The sequence below is a fragment of the Mucor velutinosus genome (genome assembly GCF_035048745.1).
Source record: "Mucor velutinosus strain NIH1002 chromosome Unknown tig00001567, whole genome shotgun sequence".
NCBI lineage: Eukaryota > Fungi > Mucoromycota > Mucoromycetes > Mucorales > Mucoraceae > Mucor > Mucor velutinosus.
The window spans coordinates 812010-832682 of record NW_027041896.1 but is presented as its reverse complement, the minus strand read 5'-3'; the positions used below and the strand labels follow the sequence as shown (position 1 = coordinate 832682).

At 41.1% G+C, this 20673-nt stretch overlaps 7 protein-coding genes across 7 annotated transcripts; all 7 read right to left on the bottom strand.

Annotated features, from left to right (window-relative positions):
• Window positions 1–2: 2 nt before the first annotated feature.
• Window positions 3–257, bottom strand: ATC70_012147 (uncharacterized protein; the record flags this gene model as incomplete). The annotated part of the gene is made up of 1 exon (XM_064831329.1): window positions 3–257. The coding sequence occupies one exon, from the start codon at window positions 255–257 to the stop codon at window positions 3–5; it is 255 nt and encodes an 84-aa protein (XP_064688197.1).
• Window positions 258–392: 135 nt separating this feature from the next.
• On the bottom strand, window positions 393–1769 carry ATC70_012146 (uncharacterized protein; the record flags this gene model as incomplete). Its single annotated transcript, XM_064831328.1, has 1 exon — window positions 393–1769. One exon carries the CDS (start codon window positions 1767–1769, stop codon window positions 393–395), a length of 1377 nt encoding a protein of 458 aa, XP_064688196.1.
• A 30-nt stretch (window positions 1770–1799) lies between these two features.
• On the bottom strand, window positions 1800–3098 carry ATC70_012145 (uncharacterized protein; the record flags this gene model as incomplete). The annotated part of the gene is made up of 1 exon (XM_064831327.1): window positions 1800–3098. One exon carries the CDS (start codon window positions 3096–3098, stop codon window positions 1800–1802), a length of 1299 nt encoding a protein of 432 aa, XP_064688195.1.
• A 53-nt stretch (window positions 3099–3151) lies between these two features.
• On the bottom strand, window positions 3152–3952 carry ATC70_012144 (uncharacterized protein; the record flags this gene model as incomplete). The annotated part of the gene is made up of 1 exon (XM_064831326.1): window positions 3152–3952. One exon carries the CDS (start codon window positions 3950–3952, stop codon window positions 3152–3154), a length of 801 nt encoding a protein of 266 aa, XP_064688194.1.
• Window positions 3953–9229: 5277 nt separating this feature from the next.
• Window positions 9230–11227, bottom strand: ATC70_012143 (uncharacterized protein; the record flags this gene model as incomplete). The annotated part of the gene is made up of 8 exons (XM_064831325.1): window positions 9230–9416; window positions 9474–9622; window positions 9675–10109; window positions 10166–10516; window positions 10585–10640; window positions 10699–10847; window positions 10900–11006; window positions 11060–11227. The coding sequence occupies 8 exons, from the start codon at window positions 11225–11227 to the stop codon at window positions 9230–9232; spliced, it is 1602 nt and encodes a 533-aa protein (XP_064688193.1).
• A 1299-nt stretch (window positions 11228–12526) lies between these two features.
• ATC70_012142 (uncharacterized protein) lies at window positions 12527–16475 on the bottom strand (the record flags this gene model as incomplete). Its single annotated transcript, XM_064831324.1, has 6 exons — window positions 12527–15163; window positions 15244–15535; window positions 15591–16003; window positions 16067–16092; window positions 16160–16372; window positions 16433–16475. 6 exons carry the CDS (start codon window positions 16473–16475, stop codon window positions 12527–12529), a joined length of 3624 nt encoding a protein of 1207 aa, XP_064688192.1.
• Window positions 16476–18436: 1961 nt separating this feature from the next.
• ATC70_012141 (uncharacterized protein) lies at window positions 18437–20659 on the bottom strand (the record flags this gene model as incomplete). The annotated part of the gene is made up of 10 exons (XM_064831323.1): window positions 18437–18489; window positions 18539–18649; window positions 18704–18764; window positions 18822–19382; window positions 19436–19586; window positions 19654–19717; window positions 19782–19894; window positions 19956–20220; window positions 20276–20344; window positions 20398–20659. 10 exons carry the CDS (start codon window positions 20657–20659, stop codon window positions 18437–18439), a joined length of 1710 nt encoding a protein of 569 aa, XP_064688191.1.
• Between the last annotated feature and the right edge of the window lie 14 nt (window positions 20660–20673).

Below are 20673 nucleotides of genomic sequence, written 5' to 3'. Positions count from 1 at the left end.
ACTCAAGCGTCTGCTAATGCAGCACCGCTGTCGTCCTGTTTCTCGTTTCTGTTGCAGAAAGAGGTGGTCTTGGAGATAATGTCAGTGTTGGATTGACTGGGTTTTGGGTTGAATACAGGCAATGGCTGCCTGAATAAGAGAGTGGAAAGCCCAGAGACAGCGATGGCCAAAGCAGATGTCTTGTCTCTACCTCGCTTACATTCATCTGTCGCCACTGTGCATACTACCAACGAACACGAGACATCCCAGACGTGCATGCACTGCTTTGGTCCCACCTCTCATCCCACACAAACCATCAGAGCAAAGGATAGTAAGGCCAGGACGAGGTCTATTCATGGTGTATTCCTGTGCTTAAATCCTGCCTGTGTGTCCGTTCTCAATCACAGAGCCATTCAAGGCTTCCATTTTTCACCATACTTCAAATGACCCTTCAAACGAGAGCCGACACAAAGACCACGATCTCCAACGAACATTGTAAGTGACGTTTGGGGACGAACACCAGCACAAAAGGATCTTTCACACGAAGCAAAACGAGAACGGAAACGCCTGCCAATGTACTCAACCCTGTTAGAGAGAGTATTCTGCTTCTTTGAGTGATAGAACGCTCGCAATGCTTGGCCATTGCTTCTGTGTGCATCAAGATTTGACATGACATCCTCTACCTCTTTGGCTCTGAACACATTAGATCTCGGCAATTGCTGCTCAATCTCTTGAACCCTCTTTCCTTCTTCTGCTGTTTTCTTGTCTTTCAAAGTGATCTTTCGCCTCATGAATTGGCCAGAACCAAAGACGATATCTTCAGCACGCATCTTGTATGACTCTGGCAGAGGCTCAAATGTTGTTGTCTGACCACAATCATTAGCAGTAGCACCAGCGTCGCCATCATCAGCATCAGGAACATCAGAAGTATCGCCACCACCACTAAAATCATTACAAAAAGGCACATCACCATTGAGATCTCCATCGCATTTAACACTGCCATCACGAATTTCATCCTTGTCACTAGCATCGTTCGCAATAACTTGATCGACACCATTGCCATCATTACCAGCAGCAGTACCAGTACTATCAGACAAATTGCTTTTATCAGCATCGAGATGGGTGAGAGGAGAGAATCTATTATGCAGTGACAAATGATATTTGTATTTGTTCAGATTCATGCCAATAGTTTCTGTCATTACAGCCAGCCCGTTATCAGTACCCGAAAACACCATTGAATTGAGATGTTGGCCAGAAGGAGGAGGCTCGTAATTTGATACAAGAAGGATGTCTTTGTTTCTATATTCAATGGCTTTCTTTATCAAAAAGGCACGAGTTCTCATGTTGGACAGTTGTTGCTTGGTCTGTTTGATGGCGATGAACAGCTGGTATCTTTGAGCCTTCAGCTCTTTGATTTCTTGGTGTTTGCTACGATCAGTGTGCCATTGCTTCTTCAAGTCCTTGATCCTTGTAGAATACTGCTCCTTCTTGTGGTCCTTGTTTGCAGCCTTCAGCTCATCAGACACAGTCTTGATATCGGTTTCCAGTTGGTGAATGTCCTTCTTCAATGCTTGATTAGTTCTGGTTCGAAGCTCTTTCACGGTGTCCCAATCAATATCTAGAGGTTTCTTCGCATTGGAAACTGACTTGTTAGAACTTGGTTTGATGCCCAGAATACGGACAGAGGTAAGACCAGGCAGAATGGCAAGGTTGTGAGCAAATGTCAGACCAAAGGACTTGCAGGCTTGCGTGGTGGCACAAATGTCGAAAAAAAGAATTAAACACGGCATCCTTGTATCGTCTTGCTATCCCGACGTTTTCTATGACACATCCTTGAAAGTCAAAGATATCCATTTGATCATCACCTCTGGTACATAAGGCATACAGAGAGGCCGCGTCCACACGCATTGCATGTAACGAGCCACAGGAAGAAGTTGGACACAGATCCACGGCAAACTTGTGGTAGCCAACAATAAGAATGGCAACTGGAAGCCAATGTAGCTATAATGATCTCTAGTAGGTATATAAGGCAGCAATAATTTTCCCAGAAGCAAGCACACGCGGTTCTCTTCTTCCATGATATTGGGATGCTCCTTCTTGAGCTGTGTATGGGTGAAAGACTTGCCAGCTTGCCTCACCAAGAGATTTCTCAGGGTAGCTTTGAGAATCATAATTCGTCTTCTAGGCAGATCACGGGTGCCTTCCTCTTCTTCTTGGTCGTTTTCTTCATCTATCAGTTCAGAAAGAGGGAGCAGGTTGTCAATAGGCATATCAGCACTATCAAGATCAAAACTAGCATTGGAGGCAGCAACAGCGTCAGAAGCGCCAGAGGGAGCAGTAGGAATAGATACGCCTGTAGTAAAAGAACCTGAGCCAGAAGCAGATACAGCAGCTTGATCAGATGTAGTACCAGAAGTAGAAACAGACTTGACAGGACGCTTGGCATCAGCGTACATGTGAGTTATGCGCTCTTGACTATTTCTGGCCAGCTTCGCCCAGTTGTTGTCTTCTGGTTTGCCCTGTGTCTTTCTTTGATATCTTTGAAGTATGTACTTCTCTGATCGGATGGCGCTGTGAAACGAATTTCTGATCAACTTGACAACTTGCTTGGGTTGCTTCTTTGCTTTGGCCTGTTGAAGCTCCCAGTAATGCGACTCTCGTTTTGGGGCGAGATGCACGCAAAGAAGAATCTCCAGTAGCTTGTTCAGTGATTTGTTAAATACCTTATTACTTGCCCACATGTTTTTGAGATTTGTTTTGTACAATCCTTGAGTCACCATCGTGAGTTCGCTAGTAGATTGAGGCATATCCCTTGCGATAGCATCGAGTATTGGCGCAGTGGCGGACGACAGAGCAGCAAATGTAGGATGCGAAATCTTGGTACCTCTTTGGCCAAACAAAGCAGTATTCAGGTAATCAATGTGTCTGCTCTGGAAAAGATCCTTGACACCATTGCAAAAAGCCGTAGACTTCAAGGCATTAGAGGGTACTGGAGGAGCAGAGATAGTGACATCAGTTTTCATATTGTAGCCTGCTGGGAGGATGCCTTGTATTTGGAAACCACGAGCTTTTTTCAGCTGAATATTACCACTACAAGCTACGAGCTGCGAGGACATCATTGAGTATCAATGTGTATACCACCAATTGCAAGTCCATAACATAGTCATATACATCATTCAATGCAGTATTTAGCTTCTGCAAAAATGACTCGACAAGATCGGAAGGCACATCCTTCCGTAAAAGGCTTTTGAAATACACAGTACAAATGCGGTACTCTACATTGTCTGGGGGGAGCTTCAACCATGGATATATCAGAGGGATTATGCGAGATTGAAGACACTGCTGCATGTGAAGGGGCGCCAGATACAGAAGAAATGTCGGATGGCATGTCCATGCCAGAGAGGTCGCGGTGAAGGAACGCTACAGAGTCAGAAGGAGCAAAAACCGGTGTAGCTGGGATGGATGCACTTTCACCAGTGGATGTAGACGTAGTGGCCTGAGGCTGCAAAGATATCACAGCAGCATTGAAGTGATCCTTGACGTACTCTTGAAAGTATTGAAAGTTTTGATTAGTACCATGGTGTTCAAGATGATTTTTCAACTCATCTTTGGCGCATTGACAGATCTTTTCAGCAGTAGTAATGACACCTAGGGGGAGCTTCTTCACCGAGAGTAATGTCTTCTTGAGTGCATCCAATTTGCTAGGCTTGTCAATGATGGGCCTTGCTTTGTTTTCGATGATTTTCCTCATTGCTTGAAAAAAACTATCCATCGAACGCTGCGGCGAGACACCGAATGTCTTGGGCCTTTTGACAACAGGCTGGTAACCTGATGTGGACATGGCACTTGTGGATGCTACAGCTTCATATTCTCTTTTTTTCCCTTTAGCAACGACTCTTCTTTGGGGAGGACGACTGGTTTGAGTGCCAGTAAACGGATCTCTTTGCTCTACTTTTGTTCGCACACTAGACATTTGACATAGAAAAATAACTAGACAAGAAAAATGTGAGCATTTGTAATGGTACGGCGATTAACCAGATCAATACATACTGTAACAAGAGTAGTGCTTTATAGATTTGGTTATAAATATGAGCTGTCAAGACACAAAAATATGACGAGAACTAAGAAATGGCTTTAGATAGCGTTGATGCTACGCAAACAAAGAGTGTAAAGGAACGAAAAAGAGTGGAGAGAAGAGAAATACATAATGAGAATGGTTGCAGCTTTCATAAAGGAATACTTCCAGCGGTTTTACAAGTCAGGCATCAATATACCAGAACTAGAACATGTTTGGAATGCCTTAAATGATGTTGTCAATAGCTGTTTGACAGATGAAGAGATATACCGCCACATATTAGACAGCAGTTATCTTTACATTATTCAAGTGTTACCTATCATATCCTGAAGAGAAGACATACAAGTTTGATCAATAAAAAGTTGTATAAAAAGTAAACAAAACACTGTGCAATTCAATAAGTACAAATACATCCGCTAGCGTTACATTGGAATATTGGAAAAGCGTACACTTGCTTTACAACCGCTCCACAACTGACACCGAGTATCTGCCTGTGAAGCAAGTATTTAATTGCGCCAGAGCTCTGTAAGCTAAGCTGTCCGTTCGTTTGATATTCAGTATATAATAGACTAGCCGATCAATCTCGCTACGGATACAGGACTTGTATAAGATCTACAGAAACTTTTTTGAGAGGTTGTCATTGTAAAAACACCGCTATTATAGGGAAGATTTTCAACAAATGCAAAAAAAAGGTATTCAAGCTGAGCGATTGACCTTTCAATTCCATGATTTCCATTTAATCAGCATCGCAATTATCATTGTCATCAACAGAAAGGCATTTAGGTCAGTGTTGAAAAGGGATAAATCCTAGAAAGTCCTGATTTGACAAGCTCCAGATGATATTGAGAGAAACAATAAGAACCAACTATTTATTTTTACAAATTAATTATCTTGAATGTCAAAAATCATATTATTAGAACCATACCGATTGTTGGTTCCAGGCGATTGAGTAATAATGGGATAAATGTGATTGTTGAGCAATTCTATAGTAATACTATGGGGCGATGAGGATCAAGATGAATGATAACTAGTTGTTCTTCCTACCAAGACCGATTGAATAATGAATGATTATATATATAAACTATAATAATGAAGAGCTGAAGAAAAGAAAAGAGGGGATAATGTATACTACGATTTATATATATGTTGTTTTCGTGCTTATAGTATTTTGTATTGTTTTTATGCTTTTGATGTGATAACGATATGAATTGAAGATTGCTAAATAAGTAAATAAAGGATATGCCAGAAATTGTCTTTTATGGGTGCTCTGGTCTCCCAGACATCAGTCAGCCAGCAGCAGTGCCGTCCGCTAAAATTAATTCAAACTTCGTTTGACTTTTCTGTTCAAGATTGGACAGATTTTGTGTTTTTTCGACTTCTTTAATCTATTTTATGATATTCGACTACATAAATTGTAATGATCACCCTACGCTTCCTAATACATCCTTGAAGTACTTTTCAAGGCACTTCCAATGGTGATAATTGCAATAGGTGTTTTGATTGAGATTATCAAGCAATTTGGTAAAATATGAAATGAGGTTTTTAGCGAAAAAGACGAAATTTTGCATATGAAAGCCTCATAAAAGTGATTTCAGAGGCTGCTTTGGATCGAAACATTTTGATTCAATACATACCATAGTAAAAGTCTTCATTTTCAAGTTGAAAAATGCGATCGTTTGATTTTCGATGAAAACCATGAGGTACCCCTCATGTTTTTTGGTCGATTTTTGGCCATGTTTTTTTGGTCCCCAAAAAGATGAGCAAAGGTGTCAGGAAGTTACTATTACTCTAATACAATTGTTTGGTGTTATTCTGGTGGCTCAGAAAGGTCTACATGTCAAGGTATGAAAGCTTGAAAGCTGTCAAATTTGGTTATGTTTTTGCTTTATAGCTTTTATTTACATAGTATGAATTACATCTCTAGTAGCTATACTTTTCTGGAAGAACAGGTCTGCAGCCTGTGCAAGTTCTAGTTCGAGTAGAAGGAATATTGATTTTGGTAAGACTATTTCATACAAATATTTATGCGTTATGTTATTGGTAGGCTTAATAATAATAGAAATAAAAAGCTGAATTGGCTGCTTGTATGCTATGGTTTTGCACCTTCGCTTTTCTAAGGTAAAACCCCCTTATAGGTCAACGTTACCAAACGCTGAATTAGATGCGTTATGTTCTTGGTGGAGGGACCAAGTTTCCCCCTCCCCAATGCTAGCTTCGCCGGTGGTTTTTTCAAGCCTTGTACGGTACTCAGTGCTTTAAATTTTTTACGTCTCTGATCTCTGATTGGCCATTCTGACGTTTTTTATATAGTTTTCTGGTAAATATATTACAGATGATGATGGTTGGCAGATGTCAGACATTATGCTCGCAAGATCCAAGGCATGCGAGCAACAGTGGGGTGGCCATCGAATCCTAGCAGATGTAGTATAGATGATCAGAAATATTTAAGATGGGCAAATGTCATGTATTATGTAGTGGAAGCAGCACTTCTATCCTCTTTTAGCAAGGTATAAATGCATTCAATGTGAAGTAGATTATACCAGATTGAATAGCCAGCATCAACAGGTAGACAAATGGATAGCTTGATGGATGGTAAACGATCATTGCTTCGACATCTCCCTATTTAGCCGAAGCAGGTTCTGGACCCCAAGAATTTCCTCAAAATCACTCGTAGAACAGACGCTAGTAATAAAACATCACCACAAGGCACAACCATCCGCTTTGCCTATTGACACTTTTTATGATGCTATATAGCTGCTCGTGATAAGGGGTTTTGATGATGTGTGTGCCAGGCATGTCGATTCAAATAGTGACAAGTGAATATGGACACAGTCGCTATTACTTGGTTCAAGAATGCAAAATACTAGAGCTGATTATCATACACATACAGTTCTCCAAGTAAGCAAGTGTAGAGTTATATCTGTTGTATACGAGTGTGTCTATGCCTCGGATGGCTCTCTGTCTTGGTTTTGCTTCGGTGAGAACCAAATTGTGCAGCGGCAGCCCATGCTACCGCTTGCCGTTGCTCATCCTATAAAAATACTGCTACTTTCGCTGTAACTCGCCACTTACACATGGGAGCCCTTCATGTGATTTTCCACATCCATATACACATAGGAACTTTATATACGGGCAAACAGCATGCTGGCACTGTCCCTTTATAGTCAAGAATGTGCCTAATACAGCCAAATTTAGGTATATTTAAGCCGTAATTTCTCGCGTTAGAAGCCGTTTTAGACTTCCAGAATGGCACCAAATGGTTGTTCTGATGTACCAGTTACTTCCTGACACCTTTGCTCATCTTTTTGGGGACCAAAAAAACATGGCCAAAAATTGACCAAAAAACATGAGGGGTACCTCATGGTTTTCATCGAAAATCAAACGATCGCATTTTTCAACTTGAAAATAAAGACTTCTACTATGGTATGTATTGAGTCAAAATGTTTCTCTCGATTTAAAGCAGCCCCTGAAACTTTGTTTGTGAAAACTTCATATGCATAATCTTGACATTTTCGTCAAAAACCGCATTTCATATTTTTGAAAATTGCTCAATAAGTTTATTTAAAACATATTTTTTGCTTGGTACCATTAGATGCGCCTTGAAAAGCATTCTAGGAAAGCTTAAAGAAGCATGGGATGATCAGCATATTTTTTATAGTGGAATCTAGCAAAATAATTTAATCAAGTCGAAAAACTACTAAAATCTGACTAATTTGGAGCAGATTATGAGTCTGAGTTAGAATTAATTTTGGCTGGTGGGACCAGCTAGCAAACTCAATGCCCTTCTTTTCATGAAGGCAACAATAGATGCTCTTGAAACTAATGGAAAATAGGTGATGGCCTACCTAGTGCTATCGTTAGCCATGCTATTTTTCTTGAGAGTATTAAATTCAATAACGCTAATCCAAGAAAATACTTGCAAGGTCAACTTTTTTCCTTTTCGAGGCCTTGAAGGTGTTTAGGAACCAGAATTTTATTAGGCTATTATGATGATGCTTTGATGCAAAACATATAGCCAACAGTTTACACATAGGACGCCTACCCTAAGTCGCAACAGACAAGCTTGTCCGTGTTTGATGATACCATTGAATACAGAGACTTATTTGTATATATTTGAGCGAGTTTCTCGTTGTCTGTAGCCGCTGGTTAAATTGAGCATGATATGCTCCAATTTTTGAATGCTCATTTTCAATTTAATTTTTTATGAATGCCATCGAGTTAGTCAAAACACTACAACAACGCTACAGAACAGCAAGTACTTGCAGAAACTGATATATTAGGAACATGCTCCTCTCAAAGCTGTAGCATCAATATTTAAAAACTCGATGTTCGAATGCCCAAACGTTGTCTAACAGAATGCTGACATACACTTGCAGATTGTTTGGAAGGAGTGGATCGCATGAAAAAAGAGCTAAAACACCAAAAAAGAGTCCAGAGTCGAGTGGTAGGTGCGATTCATAAGAAGTTCGAAACAGCGATTGATTTCTAAACAAGCAGGTCAAGAGCAAGATGTGCAAAGTACGCTGTGATGCGATTTTCACATCTAGTGCTGTCCATGGTTTTCAAGGCGCTCTCTAACGGATCCTGTGTAGTGCTGTTCATATTGTAAAATTTAGGATGCAAGGAAGAGATGAAAATAGTGTTTGGCGGCAGCATTTATAAAGATGGAAGCTCCAAACCAACTTTTTCTCTCCCTCTTCATTATGATAAATTGAAGCGTGCATGGAATTTGCATTGGATAACTGTTAGCCTTAATCCAATTTGAGCACAGCATGATGTGATGCGATCAGTACTATCAAATATGGGAACTGAGGCAGGGTGATTCGCAGAGAATTGATATTAGGTGAACCTTTGATTCTTTGATGATACAACAGGAATAACAATATAGTATACATAATGCGCTCAGTATGGCCATCTCCTCTGAAAGCAAAAGATCTGGGACATTGAAAATATATTTCAAACATACTCGTAGCGATTCTATTAGTTTAGTTTGATATAGTAATATCAAAACTACAAAACTAATTGATCAACAAGCCATAAGATAGTATTAGCAAACCCCATTGTTGTGATAGTAGGTATATTCCATAGCAATGACTTGTTAAGGCCAGTAACAAGAAGAAATAGTAACATTTCTTGGTTTTAACTTAATGACAACATGTCAAGCATTAAACGTATTTATTCTCTGCGTCTAATCTTGATATTAAACTTGCTGTTAGGAACAGTCAAGGTGATAAAGTGTCGTCGCTCTTTGGCTTCTTCTATTTCTTCTTCAATCGGTTGGATCTCAAATGTCTTGAGCAAGGTGGAGATGACAAGGCGCATTTCCTGTAGGGCAAAATTTTTGCCAATACAATTTCTTGTTCTAAACACTAGTTAGTGTATCAATGCGACATGCGATGCTACATGAGGCTCGCCTTACCCGACACTAAATGTAAAGAAAGCCTCAAGGTCATTGACCTCGCCGCTGTTTTGGTTGCTCTCGAGCCATCTTTCTGGTTTGAATTTATGAGGATGAGGCCAGTACTTGCTGTTGATTTGGGCATGCAGGATATTACAGCCAAGGGTTGTCTAAAGCAATGAGACATGAGATAAAGCAAAGCATTGCTATGGCATTACTTACACCTTTAGGCACAAAGACGCGGCCATCCAGCATGGTATCTTTGGGAACCTGTCTAAAAATACCAGCAGCAGCAACATTGTCCATACGCAATGTCTCGTTGATCACAGCATTGAGATACGGAAGATGCTTCACCTGTTCATGATGTAAGACAACTTGGCCAGGTTCGAAATCCACAGTATCAAGCTCTTGATAAAGCTTTTTCAGCGTGTCTGGATTTTGCAGGAGATGAATAAAGGCAAATCCAATCGAGTTACTGGTTGTCTCTGAGCCTGCAATCAGGAATAATGTAGTCTCAGAAATAATGGAGTCAACCGTCAAGCTGTCATCAGCCTCTGCTGTCTGCTGGACATTGATCAAGAATTGCAGGATATCTTTGCGCTGCTCTGTCCCTTCTTTGCTCTTCTTCAAGCGATCTTGGATGATATCCGTCATGAACTAAATCACACAAAAGTCAGACGACGCAAATCGTATATCTATCATATACAACTTACCTTTCTTAGTTGAGGATCAGGCTGACCGCCGTTTTTCAAAAACAATTTTGCGACCAGAGGATACAAGACACTGACGGCAGTTTCTCTCATTTCATTTGTGATTGCTTTAGGAACAAAATGATCATTGTTTTCGACCATATTGAATGTTTGTCCAAAGGCTGTTTCGCCAATGACATCAAGAGCAAGGCGTTGTGCTAAACCCCAAATATCGACACTTGCGTAGTTGTCCTTGTCACCATGAAGTGCAATCTCGCTATCAATCTTGTAGATCAACGACGTGGCTACTTTGGCCATGAGGGGCTCCATCGAGTTGAGGTATTTGATTGAAAAGGCGGGAGAAACAAGTCTTCTCTATACATGAAATTTGTTGTCAAGACATGGCATGACGTGATCAAATGATGTTTGATGATCATACTTACTCTCTTTTTGTGCCAAACGACGTCTCTAGTGCTGAATAAGGTGTGATCACCCTTCTCTATTTCACGTATGCGTCTGTCAGTCATCCAAAGGCAATTCAGCCATTGTACACTTACTTTGGAAAGCATCATAGATCTTGGCCTTGGGGAAATCTTCAGTGAGGAGAATTTGTTTGAGCATATTCTTATCAGCGATTGACACAAACGTAGGGCCCAAGCGAACAACTTCTCCATATTTGTCATGAAGACTTAATACACGCTGATAGCTGGGCGAATGTCTTGTTGAGCTAATGGAGTTTATACTTCATTACTGCCTACCTTGTCCCACGAGGTCTGTTGAATATAAATCTGGGAAATGCGATGAATTTGCTCCAAAATGGACCAGGCAGACTACTGAGTGGACCAAAGAAGCCCTGGTATAGCCTCTATAGCAACCAATGAGAATGTGTTTGTAACAACTTTAGGCATAGAGACATACATCTGCAACGACATAGGTAGCTACGGAAATGGCTGTAATCTTTCCAACAGTCTCCAAATTGGATCGACTAGACAAGTATTTTGTAGCCTGTTGAGAAAATATATCCAAATGTCTGACGATCTCTTGGGAGGATGCTTCCAATTGCTTTGTTACTAGTTGATAATCCATGTCAATGTTTATAAACCAGATGGAGAAGAAGGGGAGGAGTTACACCTAGAATATTGCTTCTCGGCCAATTTATTTGAGTTTTCACTTTTCAAGGTCATGGCCGTTCAGGGCAATAAAACCTTAGTACAATTGACGAAACTAGGTTGGGTCAACTAAAATTGAGTTGGGACACGATTACACCAATACTCATTGGTGTCCCATTTTTGTAATCGTGTCCCAACTCAATTATTGACCCAACCTAGTTTCGTCGACTGTAATGAGCACAAGATGCCTAAAATGATATAACATCATGTATAGCAGGAATCCTGTTTTTGAATTATAAAGGTCACCTTCATCTGAAAAATAGACAATTAATCAAATCCTCATAGATTGCACTTGATTCATTCCTCACATCTCGAGCACTTTCCATCAACGATCACCGCTTCAAAAATGATCCTCCAATTCAGCATCTGTCCATCGTAATATTGTCCCAGCACCAAGTGAATACTGCGGACAAAAGGTATGTTTGAGTATTCAACTGTGATAGTAAGCTCGCCACCAAAGATGAAAATTTATACCTCATTTACATCTTGTAGCGATTAAACAGTTAAACAACGGTACCAAGCATCAACGGCGAGTGTTGAACGCATGTAACTTGATTTCGAGAAAAGATATGGGAGCGCCTGGGTCTCATAGCTTTTAATGAGACTACACATGCCTCTTTATTAAAAAAGGCGATAGAAGGTATCATATGTTGGCATAAATGAATAGATCTGCAACTCATAGAATATGACAATTGCAAGTAGCCTGAAACAACTGACTACAGCAAAAGCAGCGAATGATACGAAACGGAGAAATCGATATTCTTTCTTAGGGCGCGTTTCGTTTATACACAAAGAGGAATCCTAAGGGCATTGATCTCTGCCTGCCCTACAGATGGAAGGATAGGCGGTACAGCTACGTTGGTTGCTGTCCGGAGTAGATCGTCAAACGTCAGATCAAATCTTCAAAAGCCTACCAAAATTGCATTTGCTGAAAGCAGCATTAATTCAGGTTTTTCAGCTATAACTGTGGATGGCAAAACAATTCTGCTAGAGTAACGCCTTTCTGTAACAGATCCAATACAGAGTTTACTATGCGAGAGCGCCCAATGTCGCAGGCGCTCACAAGTTGGCATTCTTTTCTCTCTACATGCATCCACCAAATAGACTTCATGCGAATATATCAAAGTTTCAAAAAGTAGACAAGTCTTGTATTGAATGAGGTAGTAAAGTAACAAATTAAAGGTATTGGAATATTTTGTGGTAATAATATACATGGTTAGGATTGCGTGTTTAATATTGATTTGTTCTCTTGCTTCTCGCTTGATTCAAGCTGGATTTTCATGGCATCCATTTTGGACATGAGCTCTTCAATCTCAATGTCAGTTACAGTGGTAGTCGTACCTTCAATGCGCTTTTTGCAAGTGTGCAATGCAATTTCTGAGGTCTTGAACTTGTTTTCAAGAGCAAAAATAACTAGCTGGTGCGCCTTGAGATCTTGTTTAGCAATGGATAATCGTGTCATCAAGGCATGTCGATTCTTTTCATATTGTGCAATCAGATCAGCTGATGATGGGGAAGGCAGTGAATCACTATTGGTGTTAAAGGCGATAGTATCCTCCTTTGTGTTGCTCAAGTTGACAATGGACGATCTGTTACTATTGTTGCTGTTGCTAAAATGTGTGGGTGGACGAATCAGAGAATTTCTGGTACGAGGTGAAGATGGCAATGATGAATTGTCACTGTAGACACTGGAGTTTGTGTTGCGTTCAACTTGATTCGGCAACGAAAAAGTGTCTGTGTTGTTGACTGGGTCAGATTCTCTCGACTTGAGGACACCAAGCTCGTTTTCCAGCCCACTGTTGTGTGCAATCATGTCCAGCACGTCATTTGAAAATCGCTTTGCTTCCAGCTTGATCTTGTCGTACTGTTCTGTCAGTTGCTTATCGAGGCCTTGAATGCTCTTCATCAGCATCTTGTGCTCTGGGTTGGAAGTAGCAGTAGTTTGAGAAGATTTGATTTCAGCTGCCTTGACTCGTTTGATCTCCTTCAATACTCTTGTCAGATTCTTAAGTTCACGCTTGTATCGCAGCATTTGAGTCTCGTATTGAGTGTGTATCTCCAACATGGTTTCTTGTGGAGTATCATCCTCATCTTGTACCCTGATGTTTTGTAACTGAACATCTGCTTTGAGCTGTTGGTATTTCTGCTGAAGTGCGTCCAAGCTGTGCAACACAAACTCATTGTCCATTTGCTGCTGTTGCTGTGCCATAGCGTGATGGTCACTGGACATGGACACATCAGCCAAGGACACGCTGTCATGAGACACTTCCAGCTTTTGCAACGTTTGCTCGACTTGTGCAGACTCGTTGTGCTCTTCTGACATTTGCCTAAAGATCATTTCTCGTTTGGTTGACATATCCAACTCGTGCTCCAGGTGCTGAATAGATTCACGCAGTAATTGCACTTCTTGTTCGGTCGCTGGGTTGCTGCTTTCAAGAGTTTCCTGGTATCTCATGAGCACTTCATCTAATTCTTTGAGGGTATCCTGGTGGTCGTGCTGTAAATTGGCAAGGTTGGACTCGAGTTCAGCTATGCGCTTGTCCTTTTCATAGCTTTCGTCTGAGGTTGAGATAGTCTTTGCTACCATCGAGGTCTCCTTGGCTTCATTCTCGACGTTGGCCAACAGCAATTGCTCCACCTGTGTCTGCAGTTTCTGACGCTCCTTTTCGCTAGTCTCGTGCTTTTGCTTCAGGTCTTGCATTTCTTTTTGGTACTCTTGGTTCACCATCACTTTCTCTTCCATGTTCTCGGCTGATTCTTCTTTGGTGGATATCATGAGTTGACCCAGCCTCTCTTTCAATTCGGTCCGCTCTGTCTCGCTGGCAGTAAGACGGCCTTCCAGATCATGGATATACTGCTCTGTATTCTCGTCTACTTCTTTTAGTTTCAGGATCTTGCCTCTCAGCTCACTCAGCATCTCTCGGTCATGCACAGTCTCCTCCACTGCCACCATGAGCTTCTTTTCCAGCTCTGTGATATAGGTTTCATCCTTGAGCCTTCTCTCCAGTAGTTTCCCTACTCGTCGTCGCAATTCATTGATCGTTTTTTCTTGGCTGTCAATGACGATTTCCAGCTGCTCGATCTTTGATTGCTGTTCCTCAAAGCCTTGATCAGAATGACTGAGTGCAGCACGGATCATGGCTAATTGCGATTCCAGGCCAGAGATGCTTTTTTCGTACTCCTCAATGACAGGCTCTACCAAATGCTGAAAGTCCTGATCAGCGGGGTTGACCCTCTCTTGGTGCAGTCGAACGAGCTCCTTTTCCACCATGATGTTTCGCTCTTTGATGAATTCAGCTGCACCTTGTAATTCTTCCACTTGCTGCTGTAAATCTGCAATCATAACGTGTTGTTCATGGTACAAGTCGTCAAAATCAGGATTGGCCATCGGACTCCCTGTTGGCGAGAAATCATCAAACTCTAGTGATTGTGGCTGCATTCGATTATTCGCACTATTGGCGGTGGGAGCTGATTTTACGCTGCGTAGCTCGTTCTTCAGCTTGGAAATAGTTGCTCGCAACATATCAACATTGTCGGTCGTCATCCACTCTTCCATCTCGTTTTTTTCCATTTTGTTCTTAATATTGCGAGCTCGATTGGCGTATTGAAGTGTGTTGAGTGTTTCTGACAGATTGGATTCCGCAGGACTTACACATGCAATCATGAGAGTCATTGCACTGCCACCAAGCGAATCTTGCAGTAATCGTGTCAGCTTGGAGTCTCGATAGGGGACATGAGTGCTTTTCTTGGAGGGATCGCCGAGAGCCGATATCACATTGCCAAGCGCAAGTAACCCCGCATTGATGTTGATGCCTTCCTTTCTTCTGTCTCCTTCTGCCGCCGTTCTCTTCAACTAATTTGACAGATGAAATATCAATATCAATATATATATATATATATATATACAAAAGCATCTCGTTTGCATTAGCTTACTCTTTCACTACCAGCTAAATCGACAAAGTGGAATTTCGAGCTGGTGATGATCCAATCGCCATCCTCGGCATTTGGTGTGGCATTTGATTTTGCAGTGGTTGATAGTCGCTGCTGTTGCTTGGATTGCTGTAGCTTGGACGTAACAGGACTCGCCGCTCTGCTGGATTGCGGTGATGTAGGAACCCATCTTTCTTGCTTTAGTGTCACAGAAAATATAGCGTGAGATCGAGATGATTTCTCGTTCATGTCAGTCGAGCCGGTAGCTCGATTCTCGGTGCCTTGTTGCAGGAAACTAGCAAAAAGAGTCAATGTCGGGTCTGTCTGCATCTACAATCCTTCCATCTTACTGCAATACATCATTGGTGCTGTGCACAGTTACTTCCTTTACACCAGTCCAGTAAATATGGCCCTTTGTGTCTTCTCGAATGGTCACTGGTGGCTTCTCTGAGGGATGTGCCGAGTTGAGCAAGTCGATCAATTCCTCATTGTAAATCTCAACAAAGGATACTTTGACAGAGTATCTATACACTAATTTTTGTTGCTGATTTGAATGGTGTATTTGAGACAATGGGCGCAGACTGCTCTTTCCATTGACCGAGGATGCTGGCGAGCCTGATGATGGTTCCGACTGCTGCTGTTGGTTGAGGATGTCAAATAGTAGTGCCATCGCTCGTGGTACAATGCCATCTTCTTCTGGGTCTGTTGCACCTGTATGCTGTGCTGTTCCCATGGTGTATGTCTTTCCAGATGATGTTTGTCCCTATTAAATAGAAGAGGTTTAATGATTCTGATATGGGCCATGAAGCAACAATAAGATATCTACATAGGCCAACATCGTGACATTATAGCCTATACATGTTGTCTGTTAGATTCTAAGCCAGAAATGTACAAATCTCATGTACCCAGGCTTACATACCTTCGACGAATTTCTGTACTGGTCTCTCTCCAAGTCGAGCAAAGATGTCGCCCTGTTGTGTGTCTGTTCCAAACACATGGTCATAGGTAAAATACTTGTTTTGAGATACAATCTGAACATGGTTCTCCTGGGCTCTCAGCACATCGCTACTCGAGGAATTTGCAAAGCGAGGTTGTGCTCGATCACGCTCAGTCAGTGGTCGAATTCTAAGGGCTATCAGGCATACACAGAATGAGTCAGGAATCTCCTGTAATAGAGCGAAGAGAGACTTACCTACTTGAACAGCCGCTGTCTGTCCTTGGGTATCTTTTATCATTCTGCCCGTATAAAGAGACAAAAAAGGGGGGATAACAAAAAAAAGATATGTAGGAACGAAAGAGGGGCAGCCTCCTCTATTTTCAAATCGAAATTCAAATCAAGACATCTACTGGATTTCCATATTTGATATGTTTACAGTCGTACAGTGTCTAAACACTGTCAGTTGCTCTTTGACTTTTGCCATCTACGCTTTTGAGTAACCCAATGTGCTTCAACAACTGAAAATGCCGGTTTCTACATAAATGTCATCAGTCAACTTGAAGCAATTATGTCAGGGGATGAACATAGCCTATCGATGCATCTACTAGCTTTTAAGACGTGGCATTAGTTAAAGTTTGTATAGAACGCATCAAGCCCTGATATATCAGCAATTTTAAAGCATGTTAAGGAGACAGTTTTCTGTCTCTACATTAAATCAATGTCGGACATGTGCTTGTATCAGATTTGCATATCTCTCTCTTTGGGTCTGTTGACGCCTAGAAACTCTTGCGGAAAAAAAATGCGCCATCCTGATAATGTACATTGAAACTTTGCGTTCAAACCTTTTGTCAGCATCCGAAAACTCTTCATAAACGACCTTCAACTGTAGATCTGGCTTTCCTATGATGCTATACATATGCTTAATCAGGAACAATTCATATATGGGCAAATAGCACACTTGGAAAACCTTTTGATACTCAAAATGGTGCAAATCGTAGCAAAATCTAGGTGTATTTGAGCAGTAATTTCTCGTGTTGAAAGCCATTTTAGGACACCAAAGTAGCACCAAATGGTTGCTCTGATATAGCAGTTACTTCCTGACACTTTTGCTCAACTTTTTGAGGACCAAAAAAACATGGCCAAAAATCGACCCAAAAGCATGAGGTACCCCTCATGGCTTCCATCGAAAATTAAGCGATCGCTTTTTTCACCTTGAAAATAGAGACTTTTACTATGGTATATATTAATTCAAAACGTTTCTCTTGATCCAAGGCAACCTATGAAAACACTTTTATGATGATTTTATATGCAAAATCTGGATATTTTCGGTAAAAACTTTATTTCATATTTTAATAAATTGCTCGGCAAGTTCAGTCAAAACTCTTGCTACAGTTAGCACCATTGGAAGCGTCTTGAAAAGTACTTCAAGAATGTATTAGGAAGCGTAGGGTGATCATCACAATTTTATAGTCGAATAGTACAAAGTAGATTAAACAAGTCGAAGAAAAGACGAAATCTGGCCACTGTTGAACAGGAAAAAAAAAAATCTGAGTTTGAATGAATTTTGGCCGGCTGCGATGGACGGTTCTGCTGCTGGCTGACCAAAATGCCTTTCTGATGATAATGGTGATTGGGATGCTAGTTACATGGGAATTGCAAAATCAAAAGGACTATCATTTAACCTGATTACTTTCTTTTGCTTTTGTTGGACATTTTTGTATCTGCAACACTAGACTCCCCAACTCATGACCAAAATATAAGCAATCGCAACTTCCTAATCATGATTTGCAGCATTTCAACATGGCATATCGGCAGCATGCGTTTGACTGATTCGTTCAAAAGAGACAATTACCACAGGCTAAAAAAATATGTTAGTATGTGAAGAGAAATATTTCTAAAATATGCATCAGAATATTCATTGGGAATGATGGCTGCAATCTCGTTGTCAGTTGGTAGATTCTGAGTGTGTCCAGCTTCATCAACAATTAGCTCCAATCTCATTTGAGGGTCGAGTCAAATGTGTGCATCCTTGTTGATATGATTACAAGCTTGTCGTTCTGGTTCTTCAGTCAAGATCTCGTGAGCATGCTTGTAAGCACGAACAAAGGTCTTTTGAAACTTGCTCGGTATTCGATGCTCTAAATGCAGTTTTTTTTTTTATATCCTTCTGGTAGGTCACGACGACACTTTTTTATCGTAATCTAAATGATTTATTGTTACATGTTTTAGAAAAGTCAAAAGAAACTGCAAAGGGCCCTCTCATGGACGCTGGTATTCATTATATACAAAAATGGCTATGACCATGGACATGGCTAGAAATGTTGTTAACAAAAGTCAAATGACATGCCACGTATCACTTACCAAAGAGCATATCCCACCTCTCAGAAGCAAAAGACCAGAAATCAGCCGTCTTTTGTTGTTCATGCTGGTCTACACGATACGAATTCACATTTCCATTCTTTAGCGCAACGACTACAGTTCACAGATGAGAATCTTTCATGGGTCTATTATATTTTGACAACTCACATATGTATTGAGCTTCTTGATCTCCATCTTTGTCCCTCCAAAACTGCACTGTACCAATGGACTATCGATATACGCTATTAAGACAAGATTTATGAAGAGTGATCTGCAACGAACATACCTTTGAGTTTCCATATTCGTCCTTGATGGGTGCGATGGCCATGTCCAGCTGCCAAGGAGCAGGGAAATAAGCCTCTCGTAATTCTTTTTCTTCCTCTGACATTTCAGATAGCCAGTAATCTACCCATCGGTCAATTTTTCCTAGCGTTGTTTCTGGCTTTACTTCTTGCTTCTTCCTGGTGTAAATATAGACATAGTTGAATTCCGTCCAGAGTGCCAACATGTCGTCGTTATCATTCAATTGAAGTCCTCTGATCTCGGCATCCACCGTCTCGTATCCTTGCCAATAGTAATACTCGTTGAGGAAGCTCTTTCTGCCATTGTTGGAATACAAGCGTTCTTTTTCCTTTTTGATGCGCATGAGAATGTCAATACGATCTGTGAAATCCAGAGTAATAAACTTGTTCTTGATGTACGGAAACACAATTGTGTTGGCACCTGCTGAGACTGAAGAGTACAGTTCAGGCATATCCAGCTTGCTGACCTGTTGTCTTGCATTTTGATAATTGCTGACATCTGCGAATCCGACGTAATCAATGCTTTCCTCGTTATAGACGGGATACTAGATGTCTGATTTAGGACAACTTGCTTGCTACTGATTGCATTCGGACCTACCTCTGATTTGCCCTTTTCTCGCTGTATCCATGTCTTAACGGGCTTGTTATCTGCGTTCATGAGAGTGGCATTGTCAGCAATTGTGATGTTGACATAAAACGTAGCTGATGTTTTGTGCACACTCAATGTAAACACTCTGTATGTATCGTTTCTAATAAAAAGTCAAGATTGCATTAGCATCAAATGGCAAGCATCTGTTGCTTATTCAGGCACATTACACAGGTGAATACAGTCTAGAAAGCAGGGTTGCGTATTGCTCTGTTGAGTAAGGCTGCGACCATTCTAAAGCAATCACAATGGTGGCTGTCAATGACTACACTACAAGGCATCCTCTTGTTTTTAATACCTTCCACTCGTCTTCCGTGCTCAATTGGGTAGTTCGAGACCAAGGTGGTATGTGGTGGCTGTATAAATGTTGGCGGTAACGTCATGATATGAAATTCGTACTGGTCAGGATCTCTGCATAATTGCAGCATGAGTTGCCTTGATCTCGATGGACAGCTGCGTTTGTATATCATACCTCGAATACAGTAACGAACTGTTCTCCAAAGAGATTTCATCTACCCACGTTGTGCCTGGTAATTGGATATCCTTGTACTCGAAAGTAACTTGGCTTCCATCGTCGACAGTGGTGTAATAAACCCTCACAAAATGATACGAGTTATCGTCTTCAATCTGGTGATACAGTACAGCAAATTGCGTCTGGACATCTTGGTTATGGCTGTTCCGTATAGACACTTTCGACACTGGGCCTGTTAATGCATGCTCAAAACAGGGTATCCATCCTATAGCTGATGGTCAGCAAAAAAAAAAAGCTACTATGCTCTATTAATCTATTACCATCTGTCTCTAGTAAATCTCTCTCTGTTAACAAATTAGAAAGGGGCTTCTTGACTTGCTTGATGGTGCCTATAAAGGAGCATGCGTTAATTGCTTATGCCATGTGTCAATATCATTCGTACCATTGACTCCCAGCTTAAGTCTGCCTGTACCCACAACAGAGCCTCTGTTCCCCAGTGTAGTTGCCTCATACTTGAATGCTGTTAGATAGATATAAGCACCCACTGTAGTAAGCACGAGCTTGTCGGGTTTGAATGGGAAAATGGGCGGGTAATTGGACGTGTAGACTATCTTTGGATGGAGATAAGGTGTGTCCTGCGATAATATGGCAATGTATATTACTGCTAGACCACTAAGCAACAATGTGAGCGTACGCCATTGCATATTTGTTAACAAGA